We start from the raw sequence: 25,944 nt of genomic DNA on the forward strand, positions 1-25,944 counted from the left end.
GTCAGAAAGCACAGAAGCTGGACCTCTCCCAGGACCCTGCAGAGATGCCTCGATAAATTGCTAGGTGAGCTTGCTTTTAGGAAAATTGTAAATATATAATACTCTTTTATCAGAAGATAAAAATTATGTATCCCAAATATTTTCTTTTTGTCATCACTTTTGAGACACTCAGTTCCCAATGACAGGACTAGCTCTTCCTGTTTGTCTGGCACCACTGACACCGCTTCCTCCTTCGTTTAGACAAGTAAGATGGGTCTGACCAGCTTGGCTTACAGCAAGTGAAACTCTAGGTCTAAAATAGTGTAAGTTAATCCTGGCCTCCAGTATGAATTTCATATTTCAAATCCTTTTCCTTTTCCCCTTTCTCATAAGTGCGCTGACCGCCGGGTGAGCCCGGAGCCTTACCGGGGCGTGCTGATCCATCAGGTAGGCGCCGTGGCCCTGGCTGACGGCCTCGCGGTATTCCCGCCGGGCTTCCTCCTTCTCCTTAACCTGGAAAGGATTATTTTAAAACCACTCCATATGAAGAGTGATTCCAGACTTTAATAAGGAAAATTACATCAATGGTTATGAAAACCTAGGCAAAAATGGAAAACTAAGAGTCTATATAAATGGAAACATACAAAGTGATCATCGAAATGTACTAATACTGATAAGAATCTGAACCAGAAAAGGCCAGCTAAAGAGAATTCTCTTTAGGTTGGGACCAAAATATTTCAGAGTCAATAGTGGGAAAAAAATGTTTGGTTGGGACTTTATGTTAAACAAAAAAATGATGAAGTTTATTTTCAGTTTAATAAATTGTGGGTTATGATTACAACTGTGTGAGCCAACCCTTGGAATAAACAAAGAGTGAGTCAACTGTTATTTCTTTGGGTATAATCTGTTTTTGGAAAGCTACAACAGTCTTCAGTTTGACTTTTATAGCTGGGTGGAAGGATCAGCTTTTGCAAAAATATGTAAGGGTCTCACCAATTTTCCAATGTGCTTCTCTTAAACTTTTGATATTGAAATCTCTCTTTTTTGAAGATCCCACGCAAAGAATTTGCAAGAGGCTGACAATGAAGACTGGATGGGTAGGGGCAGAAAGCAGCTCATCCGGTAGGAGTGTCTGGGTGGGGACTAACTATGTAACAGTTGGTTCTTCAAAGATTACTCTTGTTTTGTGATAAGTATGATAAGGCCGCCACTCAACCTTATAGCCATGGAGACTCGGAAAACAAAGATTTGGGTAAACAGGAAACCGACTCTGAAAGCCAAGAGGGGTCACGATGCTTTTCTCTCCTCACCTCTCCTACTATGTGCTTCCCGTTGATGAAGGCCTCAAAGCCACATACAGCCGCCTTCTCATCCAAAGGAAAGATGTATTTCGCCTCAATGGGCACAGGACTTTGATTTCTGTACGTCTGAAAAACAACGACCTGAAAGAGGGAAGAATGCACATATTCGATGAGCCCATATGGGAGAACATTTGCAGGAACAATGACTAATTAAAACAATTTTGCATATTTGTATTAAATTTCTTCCAATTTAATCGCATCCCTCAAATTTCCCAACCCTGGCTGCGGGGATTAGCACATTCCACCTGGGCAAGGTCGAGTCCACAGCACGTGGTAAAATGCGTCGGCTGCAATATTTAGGCAGTTCAGACACGTCGCACTGGAATATAAGTCACCTGAAGTCACATGAACACTGACTGAGCAGAGATAACGCAGCTCCTGTTGAGACAGCTGGAAAAACAGCCCCTCTCAGGGTTCGATACCTCCTCAGTGTCGCGTGGGCTGGAAACTATTCCAGAAAAGTCCTTCTATCCGATCTGCGTTCAGGTCTTGGCATTTCCTCCTGGAGGTGTCTCTGTGGCCTTCCCCTCTCCACACAGCCCTCTGGTGGTTTCTCCTCATCTCTTCCTTCCTCGGTCTTCCAGAATCAAGTTTCTTCCACTCCTTAATTCCTGTCTGTCATCTATTGTTTTCCGACTGATCTTTCTGACGGACTGGTATTCATTACATCACCCCTTGCTCAGGAAAAGGCAGGAAGCTTTAAATATTTGAAAGTTAAAAAAAAAAACACGCCAACCTCAGACACATAATGAACAGTAAAATTTTAATCAAGTGACAATAACAAGACAAAAATATTTAACAATTTGTAATCAGTAATGTCTGGGAAGAGACCAAAATGAAAATTAAAAAAAAGATAACTTATTCAAAAATGTTGTCCACGCCTGGATTTACCATAAGCTGGGCTGCCCCCAGGGGTGAAGGGTGACAGGCAAAATATTTCGAGGGGCTCCTATTAATATTAGCAATTTGAGTCTTCCCCAATCAGCAGGTCAGTGTCCTCCTGGACACCCAATCTCTTGCCATCCTGCAAGTGAACCCCTCCCTGGCCAGCAGGAGTGAGCCCTGGAATCAGGGTCTGGCCACCACCCAAGATGACGCAGACGCAGGAGTCCTGGCGTTTCTTAACGATCTGGGCGACGCTGCACGTGTGGCAGAAGGTGGGAGAGCACCGGCAGGGAGGCACCGGGTGCCACACGGAACGCGAGTCCTCCCTCGGATTCCCATGGTTTTATCAACCCCTCCACGGCACGCAGGCTTGCCCTGCATGTGAGGAACAGGATCGCCACCTAGTCGTGCTTGCTGTGGGCTAATGTTTCTCCCACTCGGTGGGTGTCGGGCCGAGGCTCATCTCTGCGTGTGAGTTCCCAGGGGCCAGGCCCGTGTCAGCTTCATTCTCTTTGCAGATCGCGTCTGTGTGTGACTGGGCACTCAGAAAGTCAGCAATTTTAGATGATGATAAGAGTATTTTTACCAGGACTGAGAACACAAACGAATACGCTGTAAAAAATGTGGCATCTTGGCCGGGCACGGTGGCTCACGCCTGTAATCCTAGCACTCTGGGAGGCCGAGGCGGGAGGATTGCTTGAGCTCAGGAGTTCGAGACCAGCCTGAGCAAGAGCGAGACCCTGTCTCTACTAAAAATAGAAAGAAATTAATTGGACAACTAAAAATATAGAAAAAATTAGCCGGGCATGGTGGTGCATGCCTGTACTTCCAGCTACTCGGGAGGCTGAGGCAGAAGGATCGCTTGAGCCCAGGAGTTTGAGGTTGCTGTGAGCTAGGCTGATGCCACGGCGCTCACTCTAGCCTGGGCAAAAGAGTGAGACTCTGTCTCAAAAAAAAAAAAAGTGGCATCTTAATTTTCTTCCGCTAGAAAGAATTGCCTTGGGATACTCAAGGGCGATGTACAAGCCACCCATCTCACTGTAAACCAGTGAGGAATTAACCAAATCACGAGCTATCTGGGGGGCAAACTTCCCCAGAGAACAGGCCTCTTCAGGTTTGAAGTATCAAATTGGTGCCAGCTGTCTCATCCAAAGTAGGACACAGAGGACAGATGCCTTCACTGTGACATCACCATGATTTGTTTTGCTTGTGAAAAAAAATGCCTTAGATCTTTTATATTCATTACATTAATATCTAGTAGCCACTTATGGGTAGATATTATTATTTTACACGAGGAAACTGAGGCACAAAGAAGTTAAATAACTTCCCAAGGTCACAGCGCTAGAAAAGACTGAGCAAGGATCCAAAGCCAAGCCTGGAACCCCGAATCCTCTGCTCTGTACAGTCTGTGCCGCGTCGCACTACGGAGTGTGGTCAAGAACCTGGATGCTGGAATCAGAATGACCTGCGTTCAGATTTGGGCTTTACCTTATTATCTTATTTACCATAAAATGTCCTGAGCCTCAGCTTCCTCATCCAAACAGTGGGCATAATCACAGCTCAGAGTTTGGGAAAAATTAAATGCTGCATGTGAAAAACAACCCAGGGCCTGATTGTAGGTTACAGCTACTAAATGGCTCCAGAGGGGTTGGCAGATCTAGAACATTCCCAGGAGGCCACATCCAGGTCTCCCACAGGCTGCGACCCTGCCCTGAGCTCCCTCAGCGGTGTGGGTACGATCCCAGCGGCCCAGGCAGGGTGGCCGGCTGCATCCAAACTGCTCTTCCTCACCCCCACCCCATTTCCCCAGATTAAGGTGATCACCGAGTGAACCCACCTTCCCTCTAAAGGGCTGAGAACATCACAGAACTGGACTCCGATGTTCTTATTCTCCTAAGATCCTTCATAGTTGTTCAAGGCAATCCTTAGTGTTGGGGCTGATGATGAGGTCAAATCTCAGCAAACCAATTCAGTTGTGGAAAACTGGGAACTTTCCAAGCCCCAGCACCAGGCCACCTGGCTGCACGTGTGCCCCTGCCTCTGCCTGCTGTCCTGTGACCTCGGACAACCAGCTGCAAGCCCCTGGTGCCGCCTGGCTCAGGACAGAGCGAGCGTTAGATCACCCTCCTGCCTGCAGGACAGAGCTCCGGCGGATTCCGTCAGCTTTTCCCTCCTGCATCTGCTCACACACACGCTATTGTTTCTCAAGTCTTAAAACAGAAAACACTCAGCCCCTCTTCTCTTTGGCCGCTGTCATTTCCTCTCCCATCTCCCAATTCTTTCCTCCCATTCTTTGCCGAACTCACTTGGATCAGACATTCCCCCCACCACTCCACCAAAAACGTCACCAATGACCTCCTCATCGCTAAATCCAGGGGTCGGGTCTCAGTCTTCCGCATGTTGCCTTCTCTTCTCTCTGTGCTGGTTCTCTTGGTGAGTTAATCTTCTCATGGGGAGTTAACCTGGGCTCACGACTCCAAACGGCATCCGAAGGGGACTCCCCATTGCAAGTCCAGCCTGGGTCTCTTCCCTGAACTTAGACTCCCACATCCAATGGCCTAGTGGCCTTTCCATCGTGATGTCCAGTGTAGATGTCTTGCATTCGTGTGGCCAGAGATGAACTCCTTGCAGCCCCCAGCCCCTTCCCCACATCAGCAACAGCAAACGTGATCCTTCTGGCTGCTCAGGGCACAAACCTTGGCCATCCTTGACCACCGTCTTCTTCCCACGTTCCATCAGCAAATCCTACTGGTTCTGCCTTCAGCCCTTTGCCGGAATCTGTCACTTCCTACACCCCCACTGCTAACGTTCTTGTCCAAGTTGCCATCGGCCTTGACCGAGCCCCAGCAACCGTCCCTGTACGTGATGCCGTGGTGTGCCCCAATGCCCCCTTGAGGACTGAGACTGCCAGAAGCAGCGCCTGTGGAGCCCCTCCCCAGAAACTGTCCTCGGCCAAAGACGGGCTGCCTCAGCCACGGTTCTGACCCCTCCCCGGGGCAGCCCAAGTGCAGGACGGGCCCCTGTAGGCGTACAAAGCCCAGCGCTCTCGTCAGAACATCTCAGAAGGGCCGCGCTGGCCAAGAGACGCCCCCGAAGGCATCACAGTTGAATGTCTCCTCGGCTGGGGCCTGCCGCCCTCGCTCCCGTGCAGGTGCTGCCCCCGAAGCACTGTCCAACCAGCTTCCCGAAAATGAACTCCCAGCCAGAGTCTGTCTTCCAGGGAACTTGACCTGAGATGTCTCCTAACTGGTCCTCTTGTGACCTTTCTCCACAGGTCGGCCAGAGTGAGCTGTTAAAACAGGTCTCATCACACTGCTCCTCTGCCAAACATCTCCCAGAAGCTTCCATTTCACTTGGAGTCAAGGACAGCATGTCCTGTGTCCTGACGAGAGCCTCCCCCACCTCCCCGACCCAGTTCCCTTCCACTGTATCCCTTCCCACTCTGCTCCAGCCACAGCGGCCTCCTTGGTGTCCCCTGGCCACACCTGGCTCCCACCTCAGGGCCTTTGCATATGCTGTTCCCTCTGCCTGGAACGAGTGTCCCCTGAGGTCCACACGGTTTAGCCCTGACTTCCTTCAGGGCTGTAGGCAGCTGTCGCCTTCTCAGTGAGGCCTCCGCAGCTGCTCAACTCGCAGGTTAAAACCCCCCTTCCTGTGCAGCGCCTACCCCACCCGCTTTGACTTTTGTCTTTAGCACCTGTCCTCACCTAACACGTCGTGTGTTTCACTCATTTATCACGTTTATTGTCTATTCCCTCCACGTGCTTCACAAGGGCAGAGCTTTTGTACTGTTCCCTGCGGGTGCCCAGAGCCTGGGACAGTCCCTGGCATGTGGCACTCAGGGAATATCTGATGAATACGTGAACTTTAGAAATGTAGATATTAATATTTTCTTTAGTTCATGTAACTGCAATTAAATTCTCCCTTATGATTTACATCCATTTAATTTAAGTATCATAAGGCCACCAAGAACATACCTGGGCTACGAAGTCTATTATTCGCCCCTTGATGCAGACATCCTTGAGGGGAACCAGGTTCCCAGAGCGATCCTGCAGGCCGGCCCTGATGTCGCTGGGAGGTTTGGTGTCTGGTAACTGGTAATCTGCATTACACAAGTTACTGTTAGCTTTGAAAACCACCCTGACTGTCTCTTTTGTTATCCTGGTCTTTATTCCTCATCCATCTCCTTATATATTATATGTTAGGGAAGATGAACAAATAGCATTTTATAATCTTCAATAGCCAATTCTGAAAAGGAACCCACATGAGAAAAATGGAGGGATGCAATCTCAAAGACACTTTTGCCTTTTTAATCTAGACGCTCTGAGGCATTATGTTAAAAACCCACAATTGGCCGGGCGCGGTGGCTCACGCCTGTAATCCTAGCTCTCTGGGAGGCCGAGGCGGGCGGATTGTTTGAGCTCAGGAGTTCGAAACCAGCCTGAGCAAGAGCGAGACCCCGTCTCTACTAAAAATAGAAAGAAATTAATCGGACAACTAAAAATATATCTAGAAAAAATTAGCCAGGCATGGTGGTGCATGCCTGTAGTCCCAGCTACTCAGGAGGCTAAGGCAGGAGGATCACTTGAGCCCAGGAGTTTGAGGTTGCTGTGAGCTAGGCTGACGCCATGGCACTCTAGCCGGGGCAACACAGTGAGACTCTGTAAAAAAAAAAAAAAAAAAAAAAAAAAAACCCACAATTATGCTATCACTTGAAAGACAAACATTTAAACGTACACACAAGTACACAGAGGTCTCAAGACTATCTCAGTAAGCTCAGCTGGAACATGAAGGTAGCTATTTGCATTGCCTGGCTTGCAATGGGGACACGGCCGGTCACTATTATTAACTGTGCCACAAAAGCATTTTGGAGCAATATGAAACTACCTAGATTTTCAACCCAATGAAGACTAAATCAAACGCCTACAACACATTGAAAAATGTTCATATCCTACACTAAGAGGCACAAAAATACAGACATGGATAAATATATAAACACACAATGTCTTGCCAGATATTTAATGACTCCCAGACAAAAAATTGGAGTCATCTCCTTGAACATACATGAACTCATACGTTTCTGATAAAAAACAATTTGATCACAGTCAAAAACGTTAATGTGATTTTCCAGTCCTATTAATATTAATTCCTATCACAACAGTTTGGGCCCATGATTCTCTGAACTATCACCCTCTCATATGCTTGTACTACTATTACTAACACACAAGCCACACATGATAACTGACAGAGAACCTCCACGTTCCCCTTCAATCCATGTGGGTACTGCTCTCAACCTACCTGAGAGAAGGTGAAACTCAGAAGGTCATGTGGTTTGTCCAAGATCTCAGAGCTGATGAGGTGGCAAGGTGACCCCAAACCTCCTGGGCTTCCTGACTCTACGGCTGGGCCGGATGTCCATTCTACTGACCATGCAGGGTGGGGAACCTGCGGCCTTGGGGCCATGTGTGGCCTCCTGAATCCTTGAGTGAGGCCTTTTGACTGAATCCAAATTTTACACAACAAATCCTTTTTTTTTTTTTGAGACAAGAGTCTCACTCTGTTGCCCCAGCTAGAGTGCCATGGCGTCAGCCTAGCTCACAGCAACCTCAAACCCCTGGGCTCAAGCGATCCTCCTGTCTCAGCCTCCCGAGTAGCTGGGACTACAGGCACGAGCCACCATGCCCGGCTAATTTTTTTGTATTTTTAGTTGTTTGGCTAATTTCTTTCTATTTATAGTAGAGATGGGGTCTCGCTCTTGCTCAGTCTGATCTCAAACTCCTGACCTCGAGCGATCCTCCCGCCTTGGCCTCCCAGAGTGTTAGGATTACAGGCGTGAGCCACCGCACCCAGCCCACAACAAATCCTTTTAATAAAGGATTTTTTCTGTGAAGTCTGGATTTAGATGAGGGGCTACATTTGGGGATCTGGAGGGCCACATGTGGCCTTGAGGCTGCAGGCTCCCCACCCCTGCTTGGCTATTCCCGAGGAGAACAAGCTCAACTTTGGTGTGTTAACGAAGTAACGTGGAATTCTGAGATCATTTAACCTTTCTCAAGCATCCCGGTTTTACGGAATACAAAATAAAAAAGGAAATGAAATATTTATCTATGAGGTGTACTTACCAAACATGAATATAAATTCCATTGAAAATAAAGTTCTATAAATAAAATCACATAAAATTGCATTCAAGAGAATTGCCCTACCTTCAACCTTTGAAAAATCTGAAAACTCAGGTCTGTGTTCCTCTAACTCAGTATTATCCGGAGGATGAAAGTCCTTTATTTGATCTCCAGGCATGCAAAATTTAACAACGTATTTCATTTTAACCTGATTGGTTTTATAGACAACAAATTCATCATCCTAGAGCAAACAGAAATTAATAGGTGGTTAGAAACAACAACAACAAACCTTTGTTGGCAGATGTTCCCGTAAAGGCATGCTTGCTGATTTAGAAAATACTGAATTCAGGCAATAGATGTACAATGATTATGTAAACTTCAGCATATTTAATGAAAACAGGAGCAAAAAACTGAGGCTGTTCTTTGGGCATTCAGGACCCTTTCTGCCTGTTTCTTGATATAAAGATACCTCAAAGTCTGTGGAGACAGAGGCGGTCTCTGAAACTCCGTGCACACTGTCGTAGCCTGCTGGTGCTTCAGTCAAGGAAGAGTCCTTCTTGTGCAAGTCCAAACACTTTCCCAGGGCCACGTCACAAACCACCAGGAGCCTGCTGCCGTCTGTCTCCCCCGGGTGTGAATACTTAACACTTGTGCTGTATGTCAAAGGCAATAAGCACATATTTACAACTTACAGTTACCTGTTAGTGACACTTTATTGCATAAACAGGAAATATTGTTGAAAAGACTTTCTGGCAGGCCATTCCAAATGTTAACTGTTATTAAAATATCTCCAAGATTCAATTTAAAAGTTTATTACGCACGTATTTACTTAAAATTTTTACGTAACGAACATGTATATCGCCCTTACGCTCTGCCAGGCAGTACTCAAAGCACTTTGTCCCCAGAGACGGATGAATTCTACTGTTGCCTCAAATCTTTGTTAAAGATTTGTAAACTACACACATTTTGCTATCATAAATACCAGCATGGTTAAAGAAAAGAAAAGAACCCCCTACCTTACTAATCAGGAAAAAGTAGATTTAATTCTCTGCACTAAAGCTCAGAAAGAGCTTGGTGTTTTCATTAAATGCCAGGTGAGTGAGAACTGGTCAAAGGGACAGACGTGCACTGTACTCCCACAAACACTCCGGAAACCACACGGAAAAGTAAGAATTCCAAACGATACCCAAATGAGAGACGCTGTTTCACCTTTCTTTGGCAATCAGCAAGTTTAATAAAGCAACTTTTGCTAGTAGCATTAGGAGCACAGGTGAGTACACAGCCTTGAGGGGGCAACATTTTTGGGACACACCTTTATTTTCTTTTAAAGATCAAGTCCAAAATGTAAAACGGTTGCTGTAGGACCCTTCTTTGTTCCACCTCCTAAGACTTGCACTTAAAAAAAAAACAAAACCAAAAAAAACTTCCCCCATTTCTCCTGTAGCCCCCTCCCCTCTGGGGGCTCTCTCCTTGCAACTTACAAGCGTGCGTCCTTCCTCCTCCTCAAGCCCAACCCTGGACTTGGTCCTGGGGCTCCCGCCCCGTCTACCTCTTTCCTCTCGCACCACCTCTCGGCGGGGGTCCGGTACGGTCTCTTCTTGCCCAGTCCTCTGCGGTTTGGCTCAATTCACGTCTCTCCACTAAAGCCACTCTACTGGAAGTCACCGAGGACTTCAATTTTCTTAAAATCGCTGAGTGCCAATCTGTTTTTTAAAAAATATCGTAACATCTAAAAAAATTTTTACTTTGAAATAGCTCGTACGTAGGAAAGAGCATTTATATGATAGACGTTTAAGGAATAATAAGACACAGGAGGGAGGCAAGATGGCGGATGAGAAAAACCTCCAGCCAGAGCGTCTCTGCCAGAAGGAGAAATTTTAGATGAAAGAGAAAAAACAGACAAACATAGACAGGATGAGGGTCGGAAGGAAGCGTGCCCGAACCTACAGGAGACACCATGGGAGGGGGCTGCGGAGCAGAACTGGAAGGAGAAAGGCTTCGGCAGGGATTCAGCCCCGCGGGGCTCGGAGACCAGCGGGAAGGGCAGGTGGAGCGGTCAACCTCCCCTCCCTTGCATCTCGGACTGCTGGTGGCTCCCGAGCTGCTGCAGAGACCTGCCGACACCAGCCGAGAGACTGCTGCTGCCAGCGAGCGGTGGCCTCTTGTGGACAGGGCACCTCCCGCCCCACAGACCCAAGCAGGTCGGCAGGCGCCATATTGCTTCCCTACCCACTGGGCACTTCTGGGGCCTCAACTCCGCAGGCTTCGTCTTGGTCGTCCCCACGCAGACATTTCCCAACTCCAGCCCAGACTGTGGGAGCCCCAGGGGTCCAGTGGGCTCCAGGAGATCTGCAGGACTCCAGAGCCCAGTCATTGGGGGGGGTCTGCCTCCCGGAGACAGGGCTGGAGACTTCCGGTGTGCAGCCCTTCCTGCACCTAGTCCTGCTTTCTCCCCTTCCCTTCCCTTCCCCCACCCGTGGCTGCTGAGAGACATGATTTGGCCACCACCCAGAGGCATCCACAGGGAATGGGGCTCAGACCTTTCCTTTTGGGGCCCTGCAGTGGACTGAGGGGTGCTCCGACTGTGAGCTCTACCTGCCGGCCCTTCCTGGTGCTGCTTGCCCGGTGACTCCAGCAGAGCGGGACAAACCCCAAGGCAGAGGGATATCGATCTAGCTTGGGCACCCCGTGGGTGACTTGGGACCAGCATTCTTCTCCCTGGCATGGTCGGGGATTGATCTCTGGGGCCGGGGGACAGGCCTGCAGGCCAGACCCATACACCCAGGTCTCGATCTCAATGCCTGGGGGCACAGAGGGGATATTCGTGAATTAGTCTACTGGGGTGTGTGTGACCTCAGGGGCAGGTCAGAGTGGGTCCCAGCTGCATTGTGCTTGTGGGGCACCCCTCCTCCTATGGGAGGGCTAAGGTCCCAGCTCAGGCCGGGATCCTGGGTAGGGAACCTCCCAGGCTGTGTCACAGTCGTGGGGGAGCTCAGCTGGCTTGAGGTCCTGCCTGCCAGCAGAGGCCCTGGAGAAACCTCAGAATAGAGGAGGGTGGAAAGGAGAGGCCGGCTCCAGGCTGCCAAACTGCAGGTCTCAGACAGCCCCACCCCCACATGCAGACTTTCTGGTCAAGGTCAGCTCCCTGGGAGCTTTGGCCAGAGGCAGGGAACAGACCTTTGACCCCCCTGCTAAGAGCATTTGTGGAGCTTGAGGGCAGGCCCATCCAACCCAGCCCCGCCCAGCCTCACTCCCACAACTGCTCCCACCTGAGGTGCAGAATAAGGACATACCTGGAAGTCCCAGGGCCCCACCCACCACCTGAGGCACTAGAGTTTCTCTCCAGAGGAAAAAGAGATGGTTACAGGACCCCAAAACAACACTGCAGCAGCTTGCTCCTCCCAGCAAGCGCCACCTACTGACAGGGAGGTCACTCTGCATGTCTTTTTACTGCATCTACTGACTCATCACACAGGGTGTGGTCGAATCTCACCCACAAACACATCTACTGGCTCAGAGACTAAACTGGGTGTGTCACTGTGTAAACGAAAATCCAAAGGTAAGAAGCAACAGTTGCTCCAGATGGGAAGGAATCAGCGAAAGAAATCCGGAAGTATGAAGAATCAAACTGAAAGCACACTCCCAAAGGGGAACACCAGCTCTCTCGCAATGGATGCCAACCAAAATCAGAACACTAAAATGACAGAAGAATTTCCGACATGGACTGTAAGAAAACTCAATGAAATGCAAGAAAAAATGGTTACCCAACAAAAGAAACCACAAAAAAATCCAGGAAATGGAAGAAAAATTCCCTAAAGAAATTGAAATATTAAAGAAAAATCAAACACAACTTCCAGAAATGAAGAATTTATTCAAGGAATTACAAAACACAGTGGAAAGCCTCAAGAATAGGGTAGATCAAGCAGAAGAAAGAATCTCAGAGATTAAGACAACACCTTCCAATCAAACAAGTCAGTTGCAGAGATAGAGCAGAGAAATAAGAGAAAAGAGCAAAGCTTACAAGAAATGTGGGATTATGTGAAAAGGCCTAACATAAGAATCATAGGCATCGCTGAGGGTGAAGAAGAAAATATTCAAGGGTTGGAAACACTATTTGAGGATATAATGGAGGAAAATTTCCCTGGCCTTGCTAGAAATCTAGATATCCAGGTACAAGAAGCTCAAAGGACTCCTGGGAGAGTCATTGCAAACAGGAAGATACCACGACACATAGTCATCAGACTGGCCAAAATGAACACGAAAGAGGCCCTCCTATGAGCCGTAAGGAGAAAGCAGCAGGTAACCTACAAAGGAAAACCCATCAGACTAACTGCTCGTAACTTCTCAACTGAGACCTTACAAGCCAGAAGGGACTGGGGCCCCATTCTCAGTCTTCTCAAACAGAATAATTCCCAGCCTAGAAGTTTGTATCCTGCAAAACTAAGTTTCTTATATGAAGGAGAAATAAAGACCTTCTCAGATAAGCAAAGACTGAGGGAATTCATCAAGACAAGACCTTACCTCCAGGAAGTACTCAGTAATATGAAATTAAAAAAAATAATAATAAAAGAAATAAAAAGAGGAGAGACAGGTCATAGGAGGCCAAAGAAGATTCTACAAAGTGAGGATGAGAATGCCTACTTCACAGCAGCTGGCATTGTGAGAAACAAGTTATACAGTGTACATGAAAGTGCTTTTGGAATAAATGCTCCCCTGTGTTCCCAGAAGAAAAAAAAATAAGACAAAAACACCCATGCAGCTACCGCCCAGCTTAAGAACTAGAACATCCCAGTACTTTCATGCTCCCTGATGACATTACCTTCTCTCCCACCCAGAGCTAATCTAACCACTGTCTTGATTTTTGTGTATATTATTTTCTTTCTTTTATAGTATTGATACACAACAATGTGTGTATGTGTCCCTCAACAATGAAATGTACAGTTTGGTTTCTTTCTGAACTTTGCTTACACATAGAATTGTACAGTGATTTTTGGTCCATGCTCCTAAGGCTCGTCCAATGACACATGTAGCTGTTGTCCCGTTCCATCTTCAGCACAGGACTCCAGGCAGGACTCCACCAACATTTACCGATCGGTTCTACTGTTGACGGACACTGGCAGCACTTCCAGTGTCCGTGATTACAGTGTTCTCAATCACCCTGTGCATGTCTCTGGTATACATGTTCTAGAGCTTTTCTAGGGTAGCGACTCCTAAGCCTGGCTGCACACCGAAATCACCCAGGGAGCTTAAGAACTACCGATAGGCAATCCTCGCCACAGGAGATCCTGACTTCGCTGCTGTGGGGTGAGACTGGCGCCAGCAGTGCGTCAAGCTCGCCCGGGGATCTGTGCGCAGGCAGCACTGACAGCCACTGCGTCCTGGCCCTCAGGCCGATGAGCAGGACTCCTGGGCCACAGCTGTACCAGATGAGCCAGCACTTTCAAGAGGGTTTATCAATTCACACTCTTACCAGCAGCGTTTGAGAGTTCAGATTGTTCTAGAGATTCACCCACGCCCAGAGATGTGAAACTCGTTTTTTATTTTTGTCAATCTGCTAGGGTGAAATGGTACCCCCTCATGGTTTAATTTGCATGGTTTTGATGACTAATCTTTTCAAACATTATTATCCATTTATGTTTCCTCTTCTATTAGGTTTCCATTCACGTCTTTTGCCCATTTGCTTATAGGGTTTTTCATCCTTTTCTTATTATTTGTAGGAAGGCTTTAAACATCCTGGATAATTATCCTTTGTCCTGGACCGAACCCAGACTCCAGCCCTTACCTAGCCCTGCAATGCTGGGCACGTTACACAGCCTCCCTGAGTCTGTTTCCTTTCATAAAATGACGTCACCATACCAACGGTGAGGTTGACAGGAGATGCACCTACAGCCCCTCACCTGGTGCCCAGCACAGGTGGGCACTCAACACATTGTGACAGGGCAGATTTAAATACTAGCAAGGATACCGAAGAAGAAACAGTACTCCAGGCATGTCGAGGTCACATATAAAAGAACTGTTTAGAGGAGAGCCCTGTGCCGCAGAAGTTAAGACTGCTGTCTCTGGACAGGGCCTGACTGGAAAGCTGAGTCCTGCCCACGTCCTATGTTAGCTGCACGACCCGAGGCACGATACCCTCACCAGCCCTCAGTGTTCCCATCTGTAATCTGGGGATGACGATAGGACTTACCTTGGGGGGATGTTGTAAGGACTCAGTGAGAAAATATATGTAAAAACTCTAGGAGAGTAAAATCACTAAGATGATTTCAAATATAATTTTCCCCAATATTTACCACAAAAGACATGCTTCTACAGCATATTGAGAAAACCGGTTGCTTTCAGTGAATTTTTTAGGGTGATAAACTCCCTTACCAAGCAAAGACACAGGAAAACACACAGCAAGCACTCAGTAACGATGCCTGGATCACGGACAGAACATACCTGAGTGAGTCACCGAAATAAATCCCACTCCCAAGATTTCCAATGTCTGTTCTTTTCACGCCACGATCTTCAACTACTTTGGGTAAAAGCAACCCTCTAAAAAGAAAAGGAAATTTTAACGATCAACTAGAAAAAAAGGAATCTTTTATTATAGTCTTGTAATTCTAGCAGAGGCAGCTACTATTTTAAAAAAAAGCATAAAATGAAAAGAAAAACACATTTTAAAGTAATCCCCCAGAGAAGCTCTGGGTGCCACTGAGATGTCACAGGCTGAGGCCCAGTGCAGTGGCACAGGCCCGTAACCCCAGCACTTTGGCAGGCTGAGGTGGGAGGATGGCTGGAGCCCAGGAGTTCGAGGTTACAGTGAGCTATGATTGCGCCATTGCACTCCAGCCGGGGTGGCAGAAGGAGACCCTGTCTGTAACAATAATAATAATAAAAAGTCACAAGCTGCAGCCAGTGTCTCATCACCGTCTGGACCAGCCCAGGGCTGCCAGCCCTATTTCCTGCACCCTCCAGGCCCAGGCTGAGGCCCCAGTGCACAGCGGGGTGAGGCGTCAGCTCAAAGCTGACTGCATCTCTCCCCAGCTCAGAAACTGCCGCAGAAAACTCCTTGCAAGCAAAGAGAAACCGTGGTTATTTCTCGGAAGGTGGGTAAAGGAAGATTTCTGCCTTTTATTATACAAACATCTATTGTTTGTGGCTTCTTTTTTTATAGATTAGTTCAAGGAAAATTGGCATCCTTCTAGTTAATGCAATTTGTATTTTGGGTCCTTTAAAAGCAGCTTAAAGTTTTTTCCAGAGGGGTTTATTATAGATTTTCTTTTAAGTACTTAATTAAAGTATCTAATTTAATCATATTTTCCCCTGTCCCTGTGACCTCAGTTTCAGCTCTAATATTAAGTGATTATTCAAAGCAAGCAGAAAATTAGAGTTATGTTTTGAATAAATAACTGACACCATCTGGGAACTCTAATTTCTAGAACTTTCTCTTTAAATATTGGGCTGTCCCTGGATTAGACACACATGGAAGATTCATGAAATATAGAAACACTTTTCTTCATATGATACAGTCTTCAAGAAGCTACTCATACTCATGTACTACACATTAAAAAATAATAAATACATAATTTAAATTACATACTTAAAGTATGTAATTAGTATGTGATTTTCTCCAGAATGCAATAAGCTGGCTGATTTTAACTGAAAAAACTTATGTAATACAGAAAAAAGTAGGAAAAAATAGTAGAACACTTTGCGTTTGTGAGGCTGAAAATTCTGAAGGATAAAGACGGCCTTCGCGTACCGAGACAGGATTCCTACGACGTTCCGCACCGGGCAGCCATGCAACAAGGGCCGCACGTTGCCAAGTCCGCTCAGAAACTCTGTCATTTCGTTCACTCTCCCAACTCTAAATATCTCCAAGATTTCCACTGGACTCGTACTGTAAGAATTAGAAGAAAAACCGTGAGATTACGTAATAGGAAGCAAAACAAAAAACCATTATTAGCAGAAGATATCCTTAAATAATCCAGATGTCCATTATCAGGGAACAGATTCAATGAATTACAGCACAACACATCTTGGAAATACTACGCAGCTATTAAAAAATCACATTCCTAAAAAATAAATAAGGATATGAAGTAAAGCTTACAGTAAAATATAAAATTTATAAGCAGACTACACAACTTTATACATAATATCTCAAATTTTGTCAACTATGTAATATATAGAATATATAGTTTCATGCATACAGATGTGACAACAGCGTAAATGGGTTCATTCATTCATTCATTCATGCATCCACTGAGCAAACCATCTGTGCCGAATACTCCGCCAGGCATTAGAAATAAGACAACATGGGCTCTGGCTTCATGGAACTTACATTCTAATGAGAGAGACAAAAATTAAGAAGCTATCAAATACCTTATTTTGAGCACTACTAAGGAAACCAACCAGGTTCACAGGGAGGGTGGTCAAGGAAGGGCTCTCTCGAGAGGTGACACTTACTGGCATGTGACCCAATACAATGTATGTTTTAAGACCTAACTGGTCGTCGTGGGGAAACGCGTTGGACAGGGCAGGAGTGGAGCAGAAGGCGGGAACGTTGCTGCAGCCGAGTAGACGGGACAATGTGATCGGGACTAAAAGATGGCTGCGCGGTAAACGGCAGGAAGACAACAGACGAAGGGTGACAGAACCTGGTGACGGGGAGGCGGGGGACGAGACCCCACGGGGTGCTGCTGAGGGACGGTGCTGGGCGGGGCACGGCGGCCTAGTGCGCACGTCTTCCCAGCCCCACGCTCGGCGGTGTCGCGCTGGCACCTGACATTCCGCGGTGGGAGTATTCGCGCCACAGAAATCAGCAATTGCAGGTGTGACTTTCGTCTCAGAGAGCTGGCTTCTCAGCACACCGCGGGGAGGGGGGGGAATAGACAGTTCAGTCTGGGTTGCATCCTACACCGAAATGCTAACAGGGGCCGTGTTATCTCTGGGTGGGGAGATTTTGAGGGATTTTTTAATCTTCTTCATATTTTTACATATTTTCCAAGCTTTCATCAAATAACATGAATTTTATCACTAGAAAAAAATTAATATGAATTATTAGTGAAACGAAATGGAGAAAATCTGGTTTTCCACAGCAGCAGAATCCGTCCCTAGGGAGTGGGCCGCGTTTGCTGCGTGAATACTCAAGTCCTGGCAGTGGCCGGGAGGCTCTCTGGGCGCTTGCTGGGGTGGCACTAGCTGGCTAAGCTGTCGTTGCCCCTCCCCAGGGCTCGACACAGCTCTTGCTTCCCAGCTGCCCCGGAGAAGGCCACTTATTCCCCTCCCAGTTCTACCTTCACTGTCACTGGGAAGTCACCTAGAGGTCATATCAAAAGAAATCAAAATAACCTGATGACATATAAAAACAGAATCTGGAGAAGGTGTGTAGGAATGGATTTTTTAAAACTTGAAGTGAAATTCATGTAACGTAAAGGTAACCATTAAGTGTATAATTCAGTGGTATTTGGTACAGTTGACCCTTGACCAACTCGGAACTGAACTGCAAGGGTCTACTTATATGCAAATTTTCTTTCCCCTCTCCCACCCCTGAGACGGCAAGACCAACCTCCCCTCTTCCTCCTCCTCAGCCTACTCAGCGTGAAGACCTTTACGATGATCCATTTCCACTTAATGAATGGCAAATATATTTTCTCTTCCTTACGGTTTTTTGGTAACAGTTTCTTTTTTCTAGCTTACTTTGTTGTAAGAATATAGTATATAACACATACAACATAAAATATGAGTTAATCAGCTGTTTGTGTTATCGGTAAGGTTAAACCCCAAACAACTCCAATTTGCAGCATTTGCTGACTTTCATGGTGCAAATCTTCCCACGGTAGCTGATTTCAAGCTACCAATGGTTTAACGGCCAGTACACAAAATCTCGAGAACTTTGACGGTTAGCTTCCGTAAGCTGGTGCGTGCAGCTACCACGCACCACTGCTGCACACTGCCGGGTGCCAGGCTGGTGAAACCTGGCCCGTGCTAACAAGATCTGAGATGCCAGAAATGTCCAGGAAAAGGCCTCAGGGAGGCGGAGTGCTGCAGCGGAATGAACGACCAGGTCAACGGAGTAAGTCCCATTCTCCAGCACAAGCAAGCACACGAGTTTCCGAACGTGAAGTCCGGAGTGAACTCAGCCAAGGTGACCTTCAGAGGCACTGACACACAGTCAGGGCTTGTCTGAGCAGCCGATCTGTCCCATGTGCTGTCACTGTGGAATGTGCATCAGCACAAGACTCTGGGTACACAGAGTGAGTGAGGACACAGCGCAGCTGATATTGAGGGACGCCAACTTTCTTGATGTGTTTCCAGGTTTCCGGTAAAGTTCTCCATGCCACAGAGCGGCCATGTTAGAAGATCTATACACATATTCCTGCATGTTTAGATCTTAGCTTAAGTGGATTTTCTTCTGTAATACCCTTCAAAACACAGATTCAAACACGTTTTGATTTAAAATCCCTAAATTTAATTCTCAACAAGAATAGGTAACCTTGAAATCAGAGTGGAATGGTAGGGAGTGTTTTCAAGCACAGAGTACTGCCCCAGGCTCTGTCACAAACACAGTAGACAGTAATTTGTGATCACATCATCACCACCGTACCTTGTTGCTGAGGACTAAATTATCCCGGTAATTACTGATCAGCTCTCTAACAGAATCTCAGAGAGGTCTGCAGCGTGACAGATCCCGAGACGTTTCCCTCATGCTCACCTGCGATTATTCTGCAACGCCACTTCTTTAACCCTGAAAAATTCTTCAGTGTTCTGCTCAACATGCTCAATTTTGCATCTCAAAGCCCGGTATTTGGCAAGAGATGGTGGGTTAGGTTTGGACAAGTTAGTTTCACAGACATTAACCAGGTCTCTGATTAGCTGTGGGTGGAAGTGACAGAGATGTTAGAATCATCACATATCAAAATTAATATTACATTAACACTTTCTCAAAAAGACTGAAAGAATCAGTTTTTTCCCCAACGTTTTTGATCAATATTTGCTGTTAGTCATGTACTACAGTTAATATAGTTGCCTCACCGATAGCACAATATCCGATCATGACACTAGTGTACATTACATTAGCACAGCACATTATTATTAATGCAGTGTTTCCAGATACATCACTCATTTAATCCTCACCATGACACCAAGGGAGGTCTTACTATCCTCACTGCATAGATGAGGAAAGTGTGGCTCTGAGAAGTTAGATTATTCAAGATCCCACAGCAAGGAGGGGACAACGACTGAATGAGATCCCAGGATCATGAGAGTTCAAGTCCAATTCTGCTTAAAAAATTCTTTACGTGTGCTGGTGTGCAGACGTTGTATTAGCTTGGAAAGACACAAAGATGTGTGAGACCTGGGTCCCCTCCCTGAGAGAGAACCGGAGCCTCCCTTCATCCCTTCTCAGGTCCTGGAGCCTGGGGCGGGACTGCAGCCGCGGGTGGCATGGACGACGCTGGGTCTGGGGACCTGCGGCTTTAGCATCTTTGAGAGGAGGGAGCCACTGAAGGGGGGGCGCTGGCCATTCTGCTCTGTGTGTCTTTATGACCTTGGCGTGGGTAGGGCCTTTCTAACTGTGCCTCAAACCCACCAGCCATAAAATAAAAGACTGATGCATTTTTCTACACGAAAGCAAAAAATCTTCTGTAGGGTAGAAATGAACAAGTCAGTCACCACTGCCACCAACAAAAAAAATTCACCATAAACAAGATAAAAAGACAAAGGGGGAAATACTTGCACAACTCATATCGCAGACTAAGCCCCCTAATATGTAAAGAGCTTTTAAAAATCATGAAGAAAAACAGCAAGACTCATAAGAAAAAGACGCAAAGGACAAGAATAGACAGTTCACAGAAGAAGAAACAAATGGCCCTTTGTCACCGGGAAGGTGCCCAGCCTCACAGAGAGGGGACATTTCTCACCCCTCAGATTGATGAAAGCCTAAGAGTTTGGCAAACTTGATCTCGGCGAGACTCTGGGAGATGGAAACGCTCCTCCTCAGACAGTGGGAGGGCAGACCTGCGCCGCGCTGGGGAGGGAATCGGACGGTTTCTGTCCGTCAAGCCAGCGCTGCTACTTCTGGGACCCCACCCAGGGATACGCCTGTCCAAGCACGAAGTGACAAATACACGAGGTTATTCGCTGTGGCGTGGTTTGTTGTAGCAAAATCCAGCAATAATCCAAATGCCTGGCAGTACATATATATGGCACGTCCCATGGTGGGATAGGAGAATGAGGATGATCTTCACGTATAGGATCTATTTAGAAAAGCATGATGCAGGACAGCAAGGATAGTCGAGTTATGTAAAAATGAGAATAATAAAATATTTTAATAAACATATAAAGAAACTCTGCAAAGATGAAATGAAACTAATCAAACTGGTTCCCTGTTAGAGTGGGGGATGGGAGTGGGGTGGACGGACAGGGTAGAACAGAGATTTCTCTGAGTACATCTTTTTAATATAATTTTGGCTTTTGAATCATGTAGATGTATTATCTGTTCAAAATATAAATTTCAATTAAAAAGTATTTGGTGGGCACCATGTTCCCTCTGAGCAAAACTGATGATGAGATTCTTCATGTTTAGTGTTAGGTAAATCATACAATTTTAAATTTGGAAAGGTCCTACATCTTCTCATTTACTGCTTCTCTCCTTATTTTGGATTACTGACTCCTCTGGGAATCTGTCGGAAGCTGTCATTTCTCCCAAACATGCAAAATTTCACATCCACAGACTCCTCTGGAGTCTAGGTTATGGATCCCTGACCTTGTCCCAATCCCGTCAGGCACAGATGAGGCAGTTCGGACCCCGAGAGTGACCGTGGCCTTGTCCACGGCAGGGGCGGCCACTTCCTCTCTGCTAACTGAGCCCTGCTCCTTCCAGGCAGCGAGGGGAGCTGGCCCGCTCTGAGCAGCCCCAGCAACTCCATTTTCCTCATCAGACACTGGTGCAGGATGTGCACATGACTCAGTTCTGACCAAAGAAATACGAGTCTGCCAGCGTCTTCCTCCAGGAGACACAAAAAGAAACATTCCAGGTGGGATGCTACGAACTACCGCAGTCACACACAGATGGTGAGGGGGCAGGCTGAGGGCGGAGGCCACTTTATGGGAAGCACAGGGAGATGCAAAGAGGCTGGGACCCTGATCGTAACTCTGAGTAACTGAGTCACAGGGTGACCTGGGACAGCAACCAGCCCACAGCTGGTCTTTTTAGAGTGCAGGGTCACAAATGTCCTCACTGTTTGAGTCAGTTGCAGTTTTCCATTTCTTCTCCAGAAAGAATCCTAACTAATCTCAGGGTCTGGAAAGTCATTTCACGACGCAGCAATTCGAAACACAGTTCTGCATTTGCAGCACCATGCCAACACGGTTACATTGGGAATACGGTTTAAGTAACTTACGTGTGGACCCAGAGCATTCTGAAATGGTACAATAATTTATTTTTGAGCACAAATCTGGAGACAACTCTTAATTTAATTCAGTTTTACCTTATTCATCAGATTTTTAAAGATCGCCCCCCACGTATTTTAAACATTTCAGAGGTTTACCTGGCAAAGGTCCTCTTTCTTAGCTAACAGTCCCAGGTTAACCTCTTTGGGTGCTGGAGCTTTGTGAGGTATCAGTCTGTAGAACTCAGCCATCGTCTTCTGCAACTGCTCTGCCGTCTCCCCGGTTTTCAGTGCTGCCCTTACTAGCTGGAGAATTCCCTCTGCCTTGCTCACCTTTAAACACAAGATCATACGTGCTTATTAAAGTGGAATCATGATAATCACAGAAGACGTAAAGGAAAGCCTACAAAAAATATCTAAAATAATTGTTGGACATGTCGCAACTATCCATTTTCTAGTGGACAGCCACCACAAGGCAAATGCTGATCTTTACTGGAGACATATCTCAGCTGTCTTGAGGATTCTTCCAAAACTGGGCTCAGCTTAACTAGAGGAAAGAGCCAGAGTCTTACATTTCTATACACATGTTGCCACGTATACATGTGTATATCGCATACAGAAAGAGGAGCGCTAATGCAACTCTGGGAGACGTGCTTTTCACATGAGAAATACAGACAAATGTCAGAATCAAACCAGGAGCAAAAACCTCCTGAACGTGTTTCTAATTACAAGCACTTCATGGACTTTACCCCAAGAAAACCTTTTCTCCCTGAGATAGATTAGTTTAATTCCATAGAGGAAATTTGTCTGTATTATTTTACTATGATAATGCAGTTGCACAAGTCGTACTGTTGGGGATATCTTCTTTCATTTGCTTTTTCAATTGCAATTGTACGTAATCAAGAAGAGAAGAACATTTCCTGGTGGGCCAGAAGCATGCCTGCCTTTCCTAGGACATCAGAAGGTACAAGACTGGGAAGTCACGAGGAAGTGGGTTAGGGGTCTCTAACTGGGGACCAAGACTGTCCATGTCCCTCAGGCCTCCTGCAAACCTCCTGGCCCAGAAGGTCAGGCCGGCACCAGAAGCCTACCTTTGATCAGCTCTTGGAGCTGACATTTTATAAATGGGGATGTCTAGTTTTCTCAGAAATATATGTTCTCCTTAGTGCTCTCAGTGTCCCTTTCTTCAGGGTAAAAGGAAAGAACTGTGAGGACTGAATTCCAGAGCAATCGGACCAGCATGCAAACGTCAGGGTCATTATTTAAGCTAACACGCCAGGAAGCAGGTCCGTCGTGTTCCGTTTCCACAACACACTCGACTTACATCCTTGAGGCTAATGCTGTCCACGGGCTTGCGAAGCGTGTGCTCCAGGTGGCCCAGGGCTTCCGCCCAAATCATCTCCACCAAATCGCCCACCTCTCGGCTCAGAGCGCTGGAATTTATGACCTCCTCCAAAAGCAACTGCAAAATAACAAAGAAACGCCATGAAAAAGTCACGAGAGGGGTGAGAAGAAAAACTGTAACCTAGGAGAGTCACCCTCAGCCGGGTAACTGAACCCTCTCCGCGGGGCTATCCTCCGTCTTGAACGAAATCTTTCAAAAGCTGTAAGCGTCTGTCGCCTATTACAACAATCCGTGGCTTGCTCTGGAGCTCACCCACCACTCAGCTTCTGTGCCTTCCTGTGGGTTTTCCTTTCCTTTTCTTTTTCTTTTCTTGGAAATATTTAGTGAATTTGCTCAAATGAAAGAAGTGTAAGTGAAACAGAAATGAAAAATATTAGAAATCTATATATAATAAAAAGTGAATATAAATTAGCCAAGTCCGTGGACGTATCTAATTAAACATTCATACGTACTCACTTTTTTCTTTAGATAGGGATATCACACACATATGTGACATGATTCTGGAAAAAAAATCTTAAGATACTAAAAATATTCTCAAGTCTTAAAAATGGTATGGAATATAAATCAACAACATTCTACATGAACGTAAACCCCTGACTGAATTCCGTGATTTTATCCTGCCAGAAGAATGTTTGGTTTTAATTTTTTAAACAGATATTGGTGTCGTAACACACTGGCTTATTAATAATTAAGGCATTTTGCGTACACAGTATCTCAGTGTGGACAAAAATGTTTAATATTGATTTTTGCCATGCTGTTTTTAACTTCCAGTCTTTTCAAAATAAGAAAATAGCTGCTCATTGTTACGTGCTTTTTTATAAAACATGATCTTTAAAAAAGTGGATGATGAGTGGTCTTTGTGGTTCCTGTCTTATTTTTTCACACACTGCAGATTACGTTCTTATGCGGGATGGCACTGGGACCCGGTAGTTCTTAAACGATGTCCCCAAATAACCACATAAATCCTCAGTCTTCCTAGTGCCCTCCGACCTCACTGAAGCTGCTCGTTTTGGATATTTTCCCGCTTCAATGTGAAGTAGATTGTTAGGGTTTTATTAGTGGTTTTATTACGTGCCTTTTTAAAAGGAAAAATGCTTGTGATTTCTTCCACAGTTCACAGTTCTCAAAGGAGACCTTTCTCTGTAAATAGTCCAGGGATGTTTTGAATAACCAAGTGGTCTTTAGTAGAGGAAACCCCTCAATGCAACTGTAATAAATACACATCTACATCCTTAGCTATGTTACCAGTGTATCCTGGAACCAAGGTAAGACGGGTTCCTGCTCCCATAATCCACTTAATTGTTGTTTTAAAATCTGAATATTGCCATCATTTATAATTTCTGTTTTGGATGATAGTTCTGACCATCACTTTTTATGACTGCTTAAAGCCAGTTTAAACTAACTATTACATATTCTTCAAATTTACTTGTAAGGAGTGACTTTCCTAGAGGCAACAAGTCTACATGGCAGCTGAGAGAGGTACGTTGTTTTTCTCCCTGGAAACTACCGGCGAGCACAGGAAGGCAATCTACCACAGCTCCAACCTACAAGTGCACTTAGACTTCTCTTTCTCCAGAAAGTTAAAGCTACATTCAATCTCAAATTCCTACTGAACAAAACTTGAGCCATCGTTTCATGGTCCTGAGAAACCTCAGAAAGAAACCCACTATATTTCGATGACGGACTGTCTGTGAAGAACTAGAATCACAGGAGCTGATCAAGTACGTGTGACTACCATGGCCTGATTTTTCAGACAAGTGGCCTACACAAGCCAGTTCTTTTTCTTTATGTGCCACGTCAATGCCCACACCTTGAGGGACTGTTTTTTTCTGTAACGAGGATTTGGAAAGGGATGATGAGCTTCCTTTCTGTGACAGATCACCTCAGGCAGTTTATCTGGGCTTGCAACAGCTTTTCCCCTGTTCTATTCTTATAAGCAGCCAACTGTTGGGGAGATTTCTTAATCTCCTTCATGTTCTTATTAGTGAAATTAGAGATCCTTTTTCTAGGAATATCAATGGAATGATCCCTAATATTATTACAAAAGTTCCATTTTTTAACATTGCGGGTTTCAGATGCCATAATCTCTTAAATACCGGCGCCGCGTGGTACCTGGCACTGACGCACCGCGCCGGCAGCCCACGGTGTCCCTCAGCTCCGGGCCGGGCCCCACCCAGGGCCACGTGCCTCACCTGTCCCTGTCTTAACTCCTCTGCTCTCCTGCCAGTTTTTTATTTGTAAAATCAAAACCATTTCTGGTGGAAATATTCAATCAATAACACAAAGTAACGTGTATAAATCAATCTTACTGCCTGCAATTTTTCAGATGCTAGTTGGGTTGCCTCGGGCGTAAAATATTCTCTTAGTAGAAATCCTTGTTTCTTCAGCTCTTCAATGTAATTTTCATAGTATTCGCTTGCATCCGCAGAGGTTTTCTTCACAGTGAACTGTCTTCTATGCTGTGAATTACAGTGTAAGCAAAAGTACGGTAATTATTTGCATATCTATCTTTATGGAATGCCCACGATGTACCAGACGTAGTAAAGCATTAATTAGGTCCCTGCCACGAAGAAGTTTAAAACTAGTTTTTTCAAGGAATTACTTAAATTTTCAATGCTTCACAAAATAGCCTAAAACCTGGAGGTACGAGGGGAAAAAGCTCAACAGATAGAAAAGACCTATTCAATTCATCCAGAGTCACTCAAAAGTTCGTTCAGAGCCTATAGACTCTTATTTTACAAACCATTTATGTAGCTTTGGAATCTGGCTTTCCAGCTTTTTGGAAATGAGAAACACATATCAGAGGAGAGAAGAAAAGGAAA

General features: G+C 45.8%; 1 protein-coding gene and 1 pseudogene across 1 annotated transcript in view; both read right to left on the minus strand.

Moving 5' to 3' along the window:
- PARP4 (poly (ADP-ribose) polymerase family, member 4) overlaps window positions 1–25,944 on the minus strand; it is a 98,107-nt gene that overhangs the window by 51,646 nt on the left and 20,517 nt on the right. Inside the window, exons 7-17 of the mRNA XM_012641671.1 lie at window positions 25,432–25,581; window positions 23,042–23,179; window positions 21,877–22,050; window positions 19,041–19,201; window positions 16,089–16,226; window positions 14,783–14,878; window positions 8,814–8,997; window positions 8,429–8,585; window positions 6,203–6,327; window positions 1,290–1,421; window positions 406–492 (exon numbers count right to left, since the gene is read on the minus strand). Coding sequence (XP_012497125.1) covers window positions 406–492; window positions 1,290–1,421; window positions 6,203–6,327; window positions 8,429–8,585; window positions 8,814–8,997; window positions 14,783–14,878; window positions 16,089–16,226; window positions 19,041–19,201; window positions 21,877–22,050; window positions 23,042–23,179; window positions 25,432–25,581 — 1,542 coding nt within the window. The remainder of the gene's footprint in view (window positions 1–405; window positions 493–1,289; window positions 1,422–6,202; window positions 6,328–8,428; window positions 8,586–8,813; window positions 8,998–14,782; window positions 14,879–16,088; window positions 16,227–19,040; window positions 19,202–21,876; window positions 22,051–23,041; window positions 23,180–25,431; window positions 25,582–25,944) is intronic.
- Window positions 24,321–25,204, minus strand: LOC105808161 (annotated as a pseudogene).

This window comes from Propithecus coquereli, unplaced genomic scaffold (genome assembly GCF_000956105.1).
Source record: "Propithecus coquereli isolate 6110/MARCELLA unplaced genomic scaffold, Pcoq_1.0 Scaffold168, whole genome shotgun sequence".
Lineage (NCBI taxonomy): Eukaryota > Metazoa > Chordata > Mammalia > Primates > Indriidae > Propithecus > Propithecus coquereli.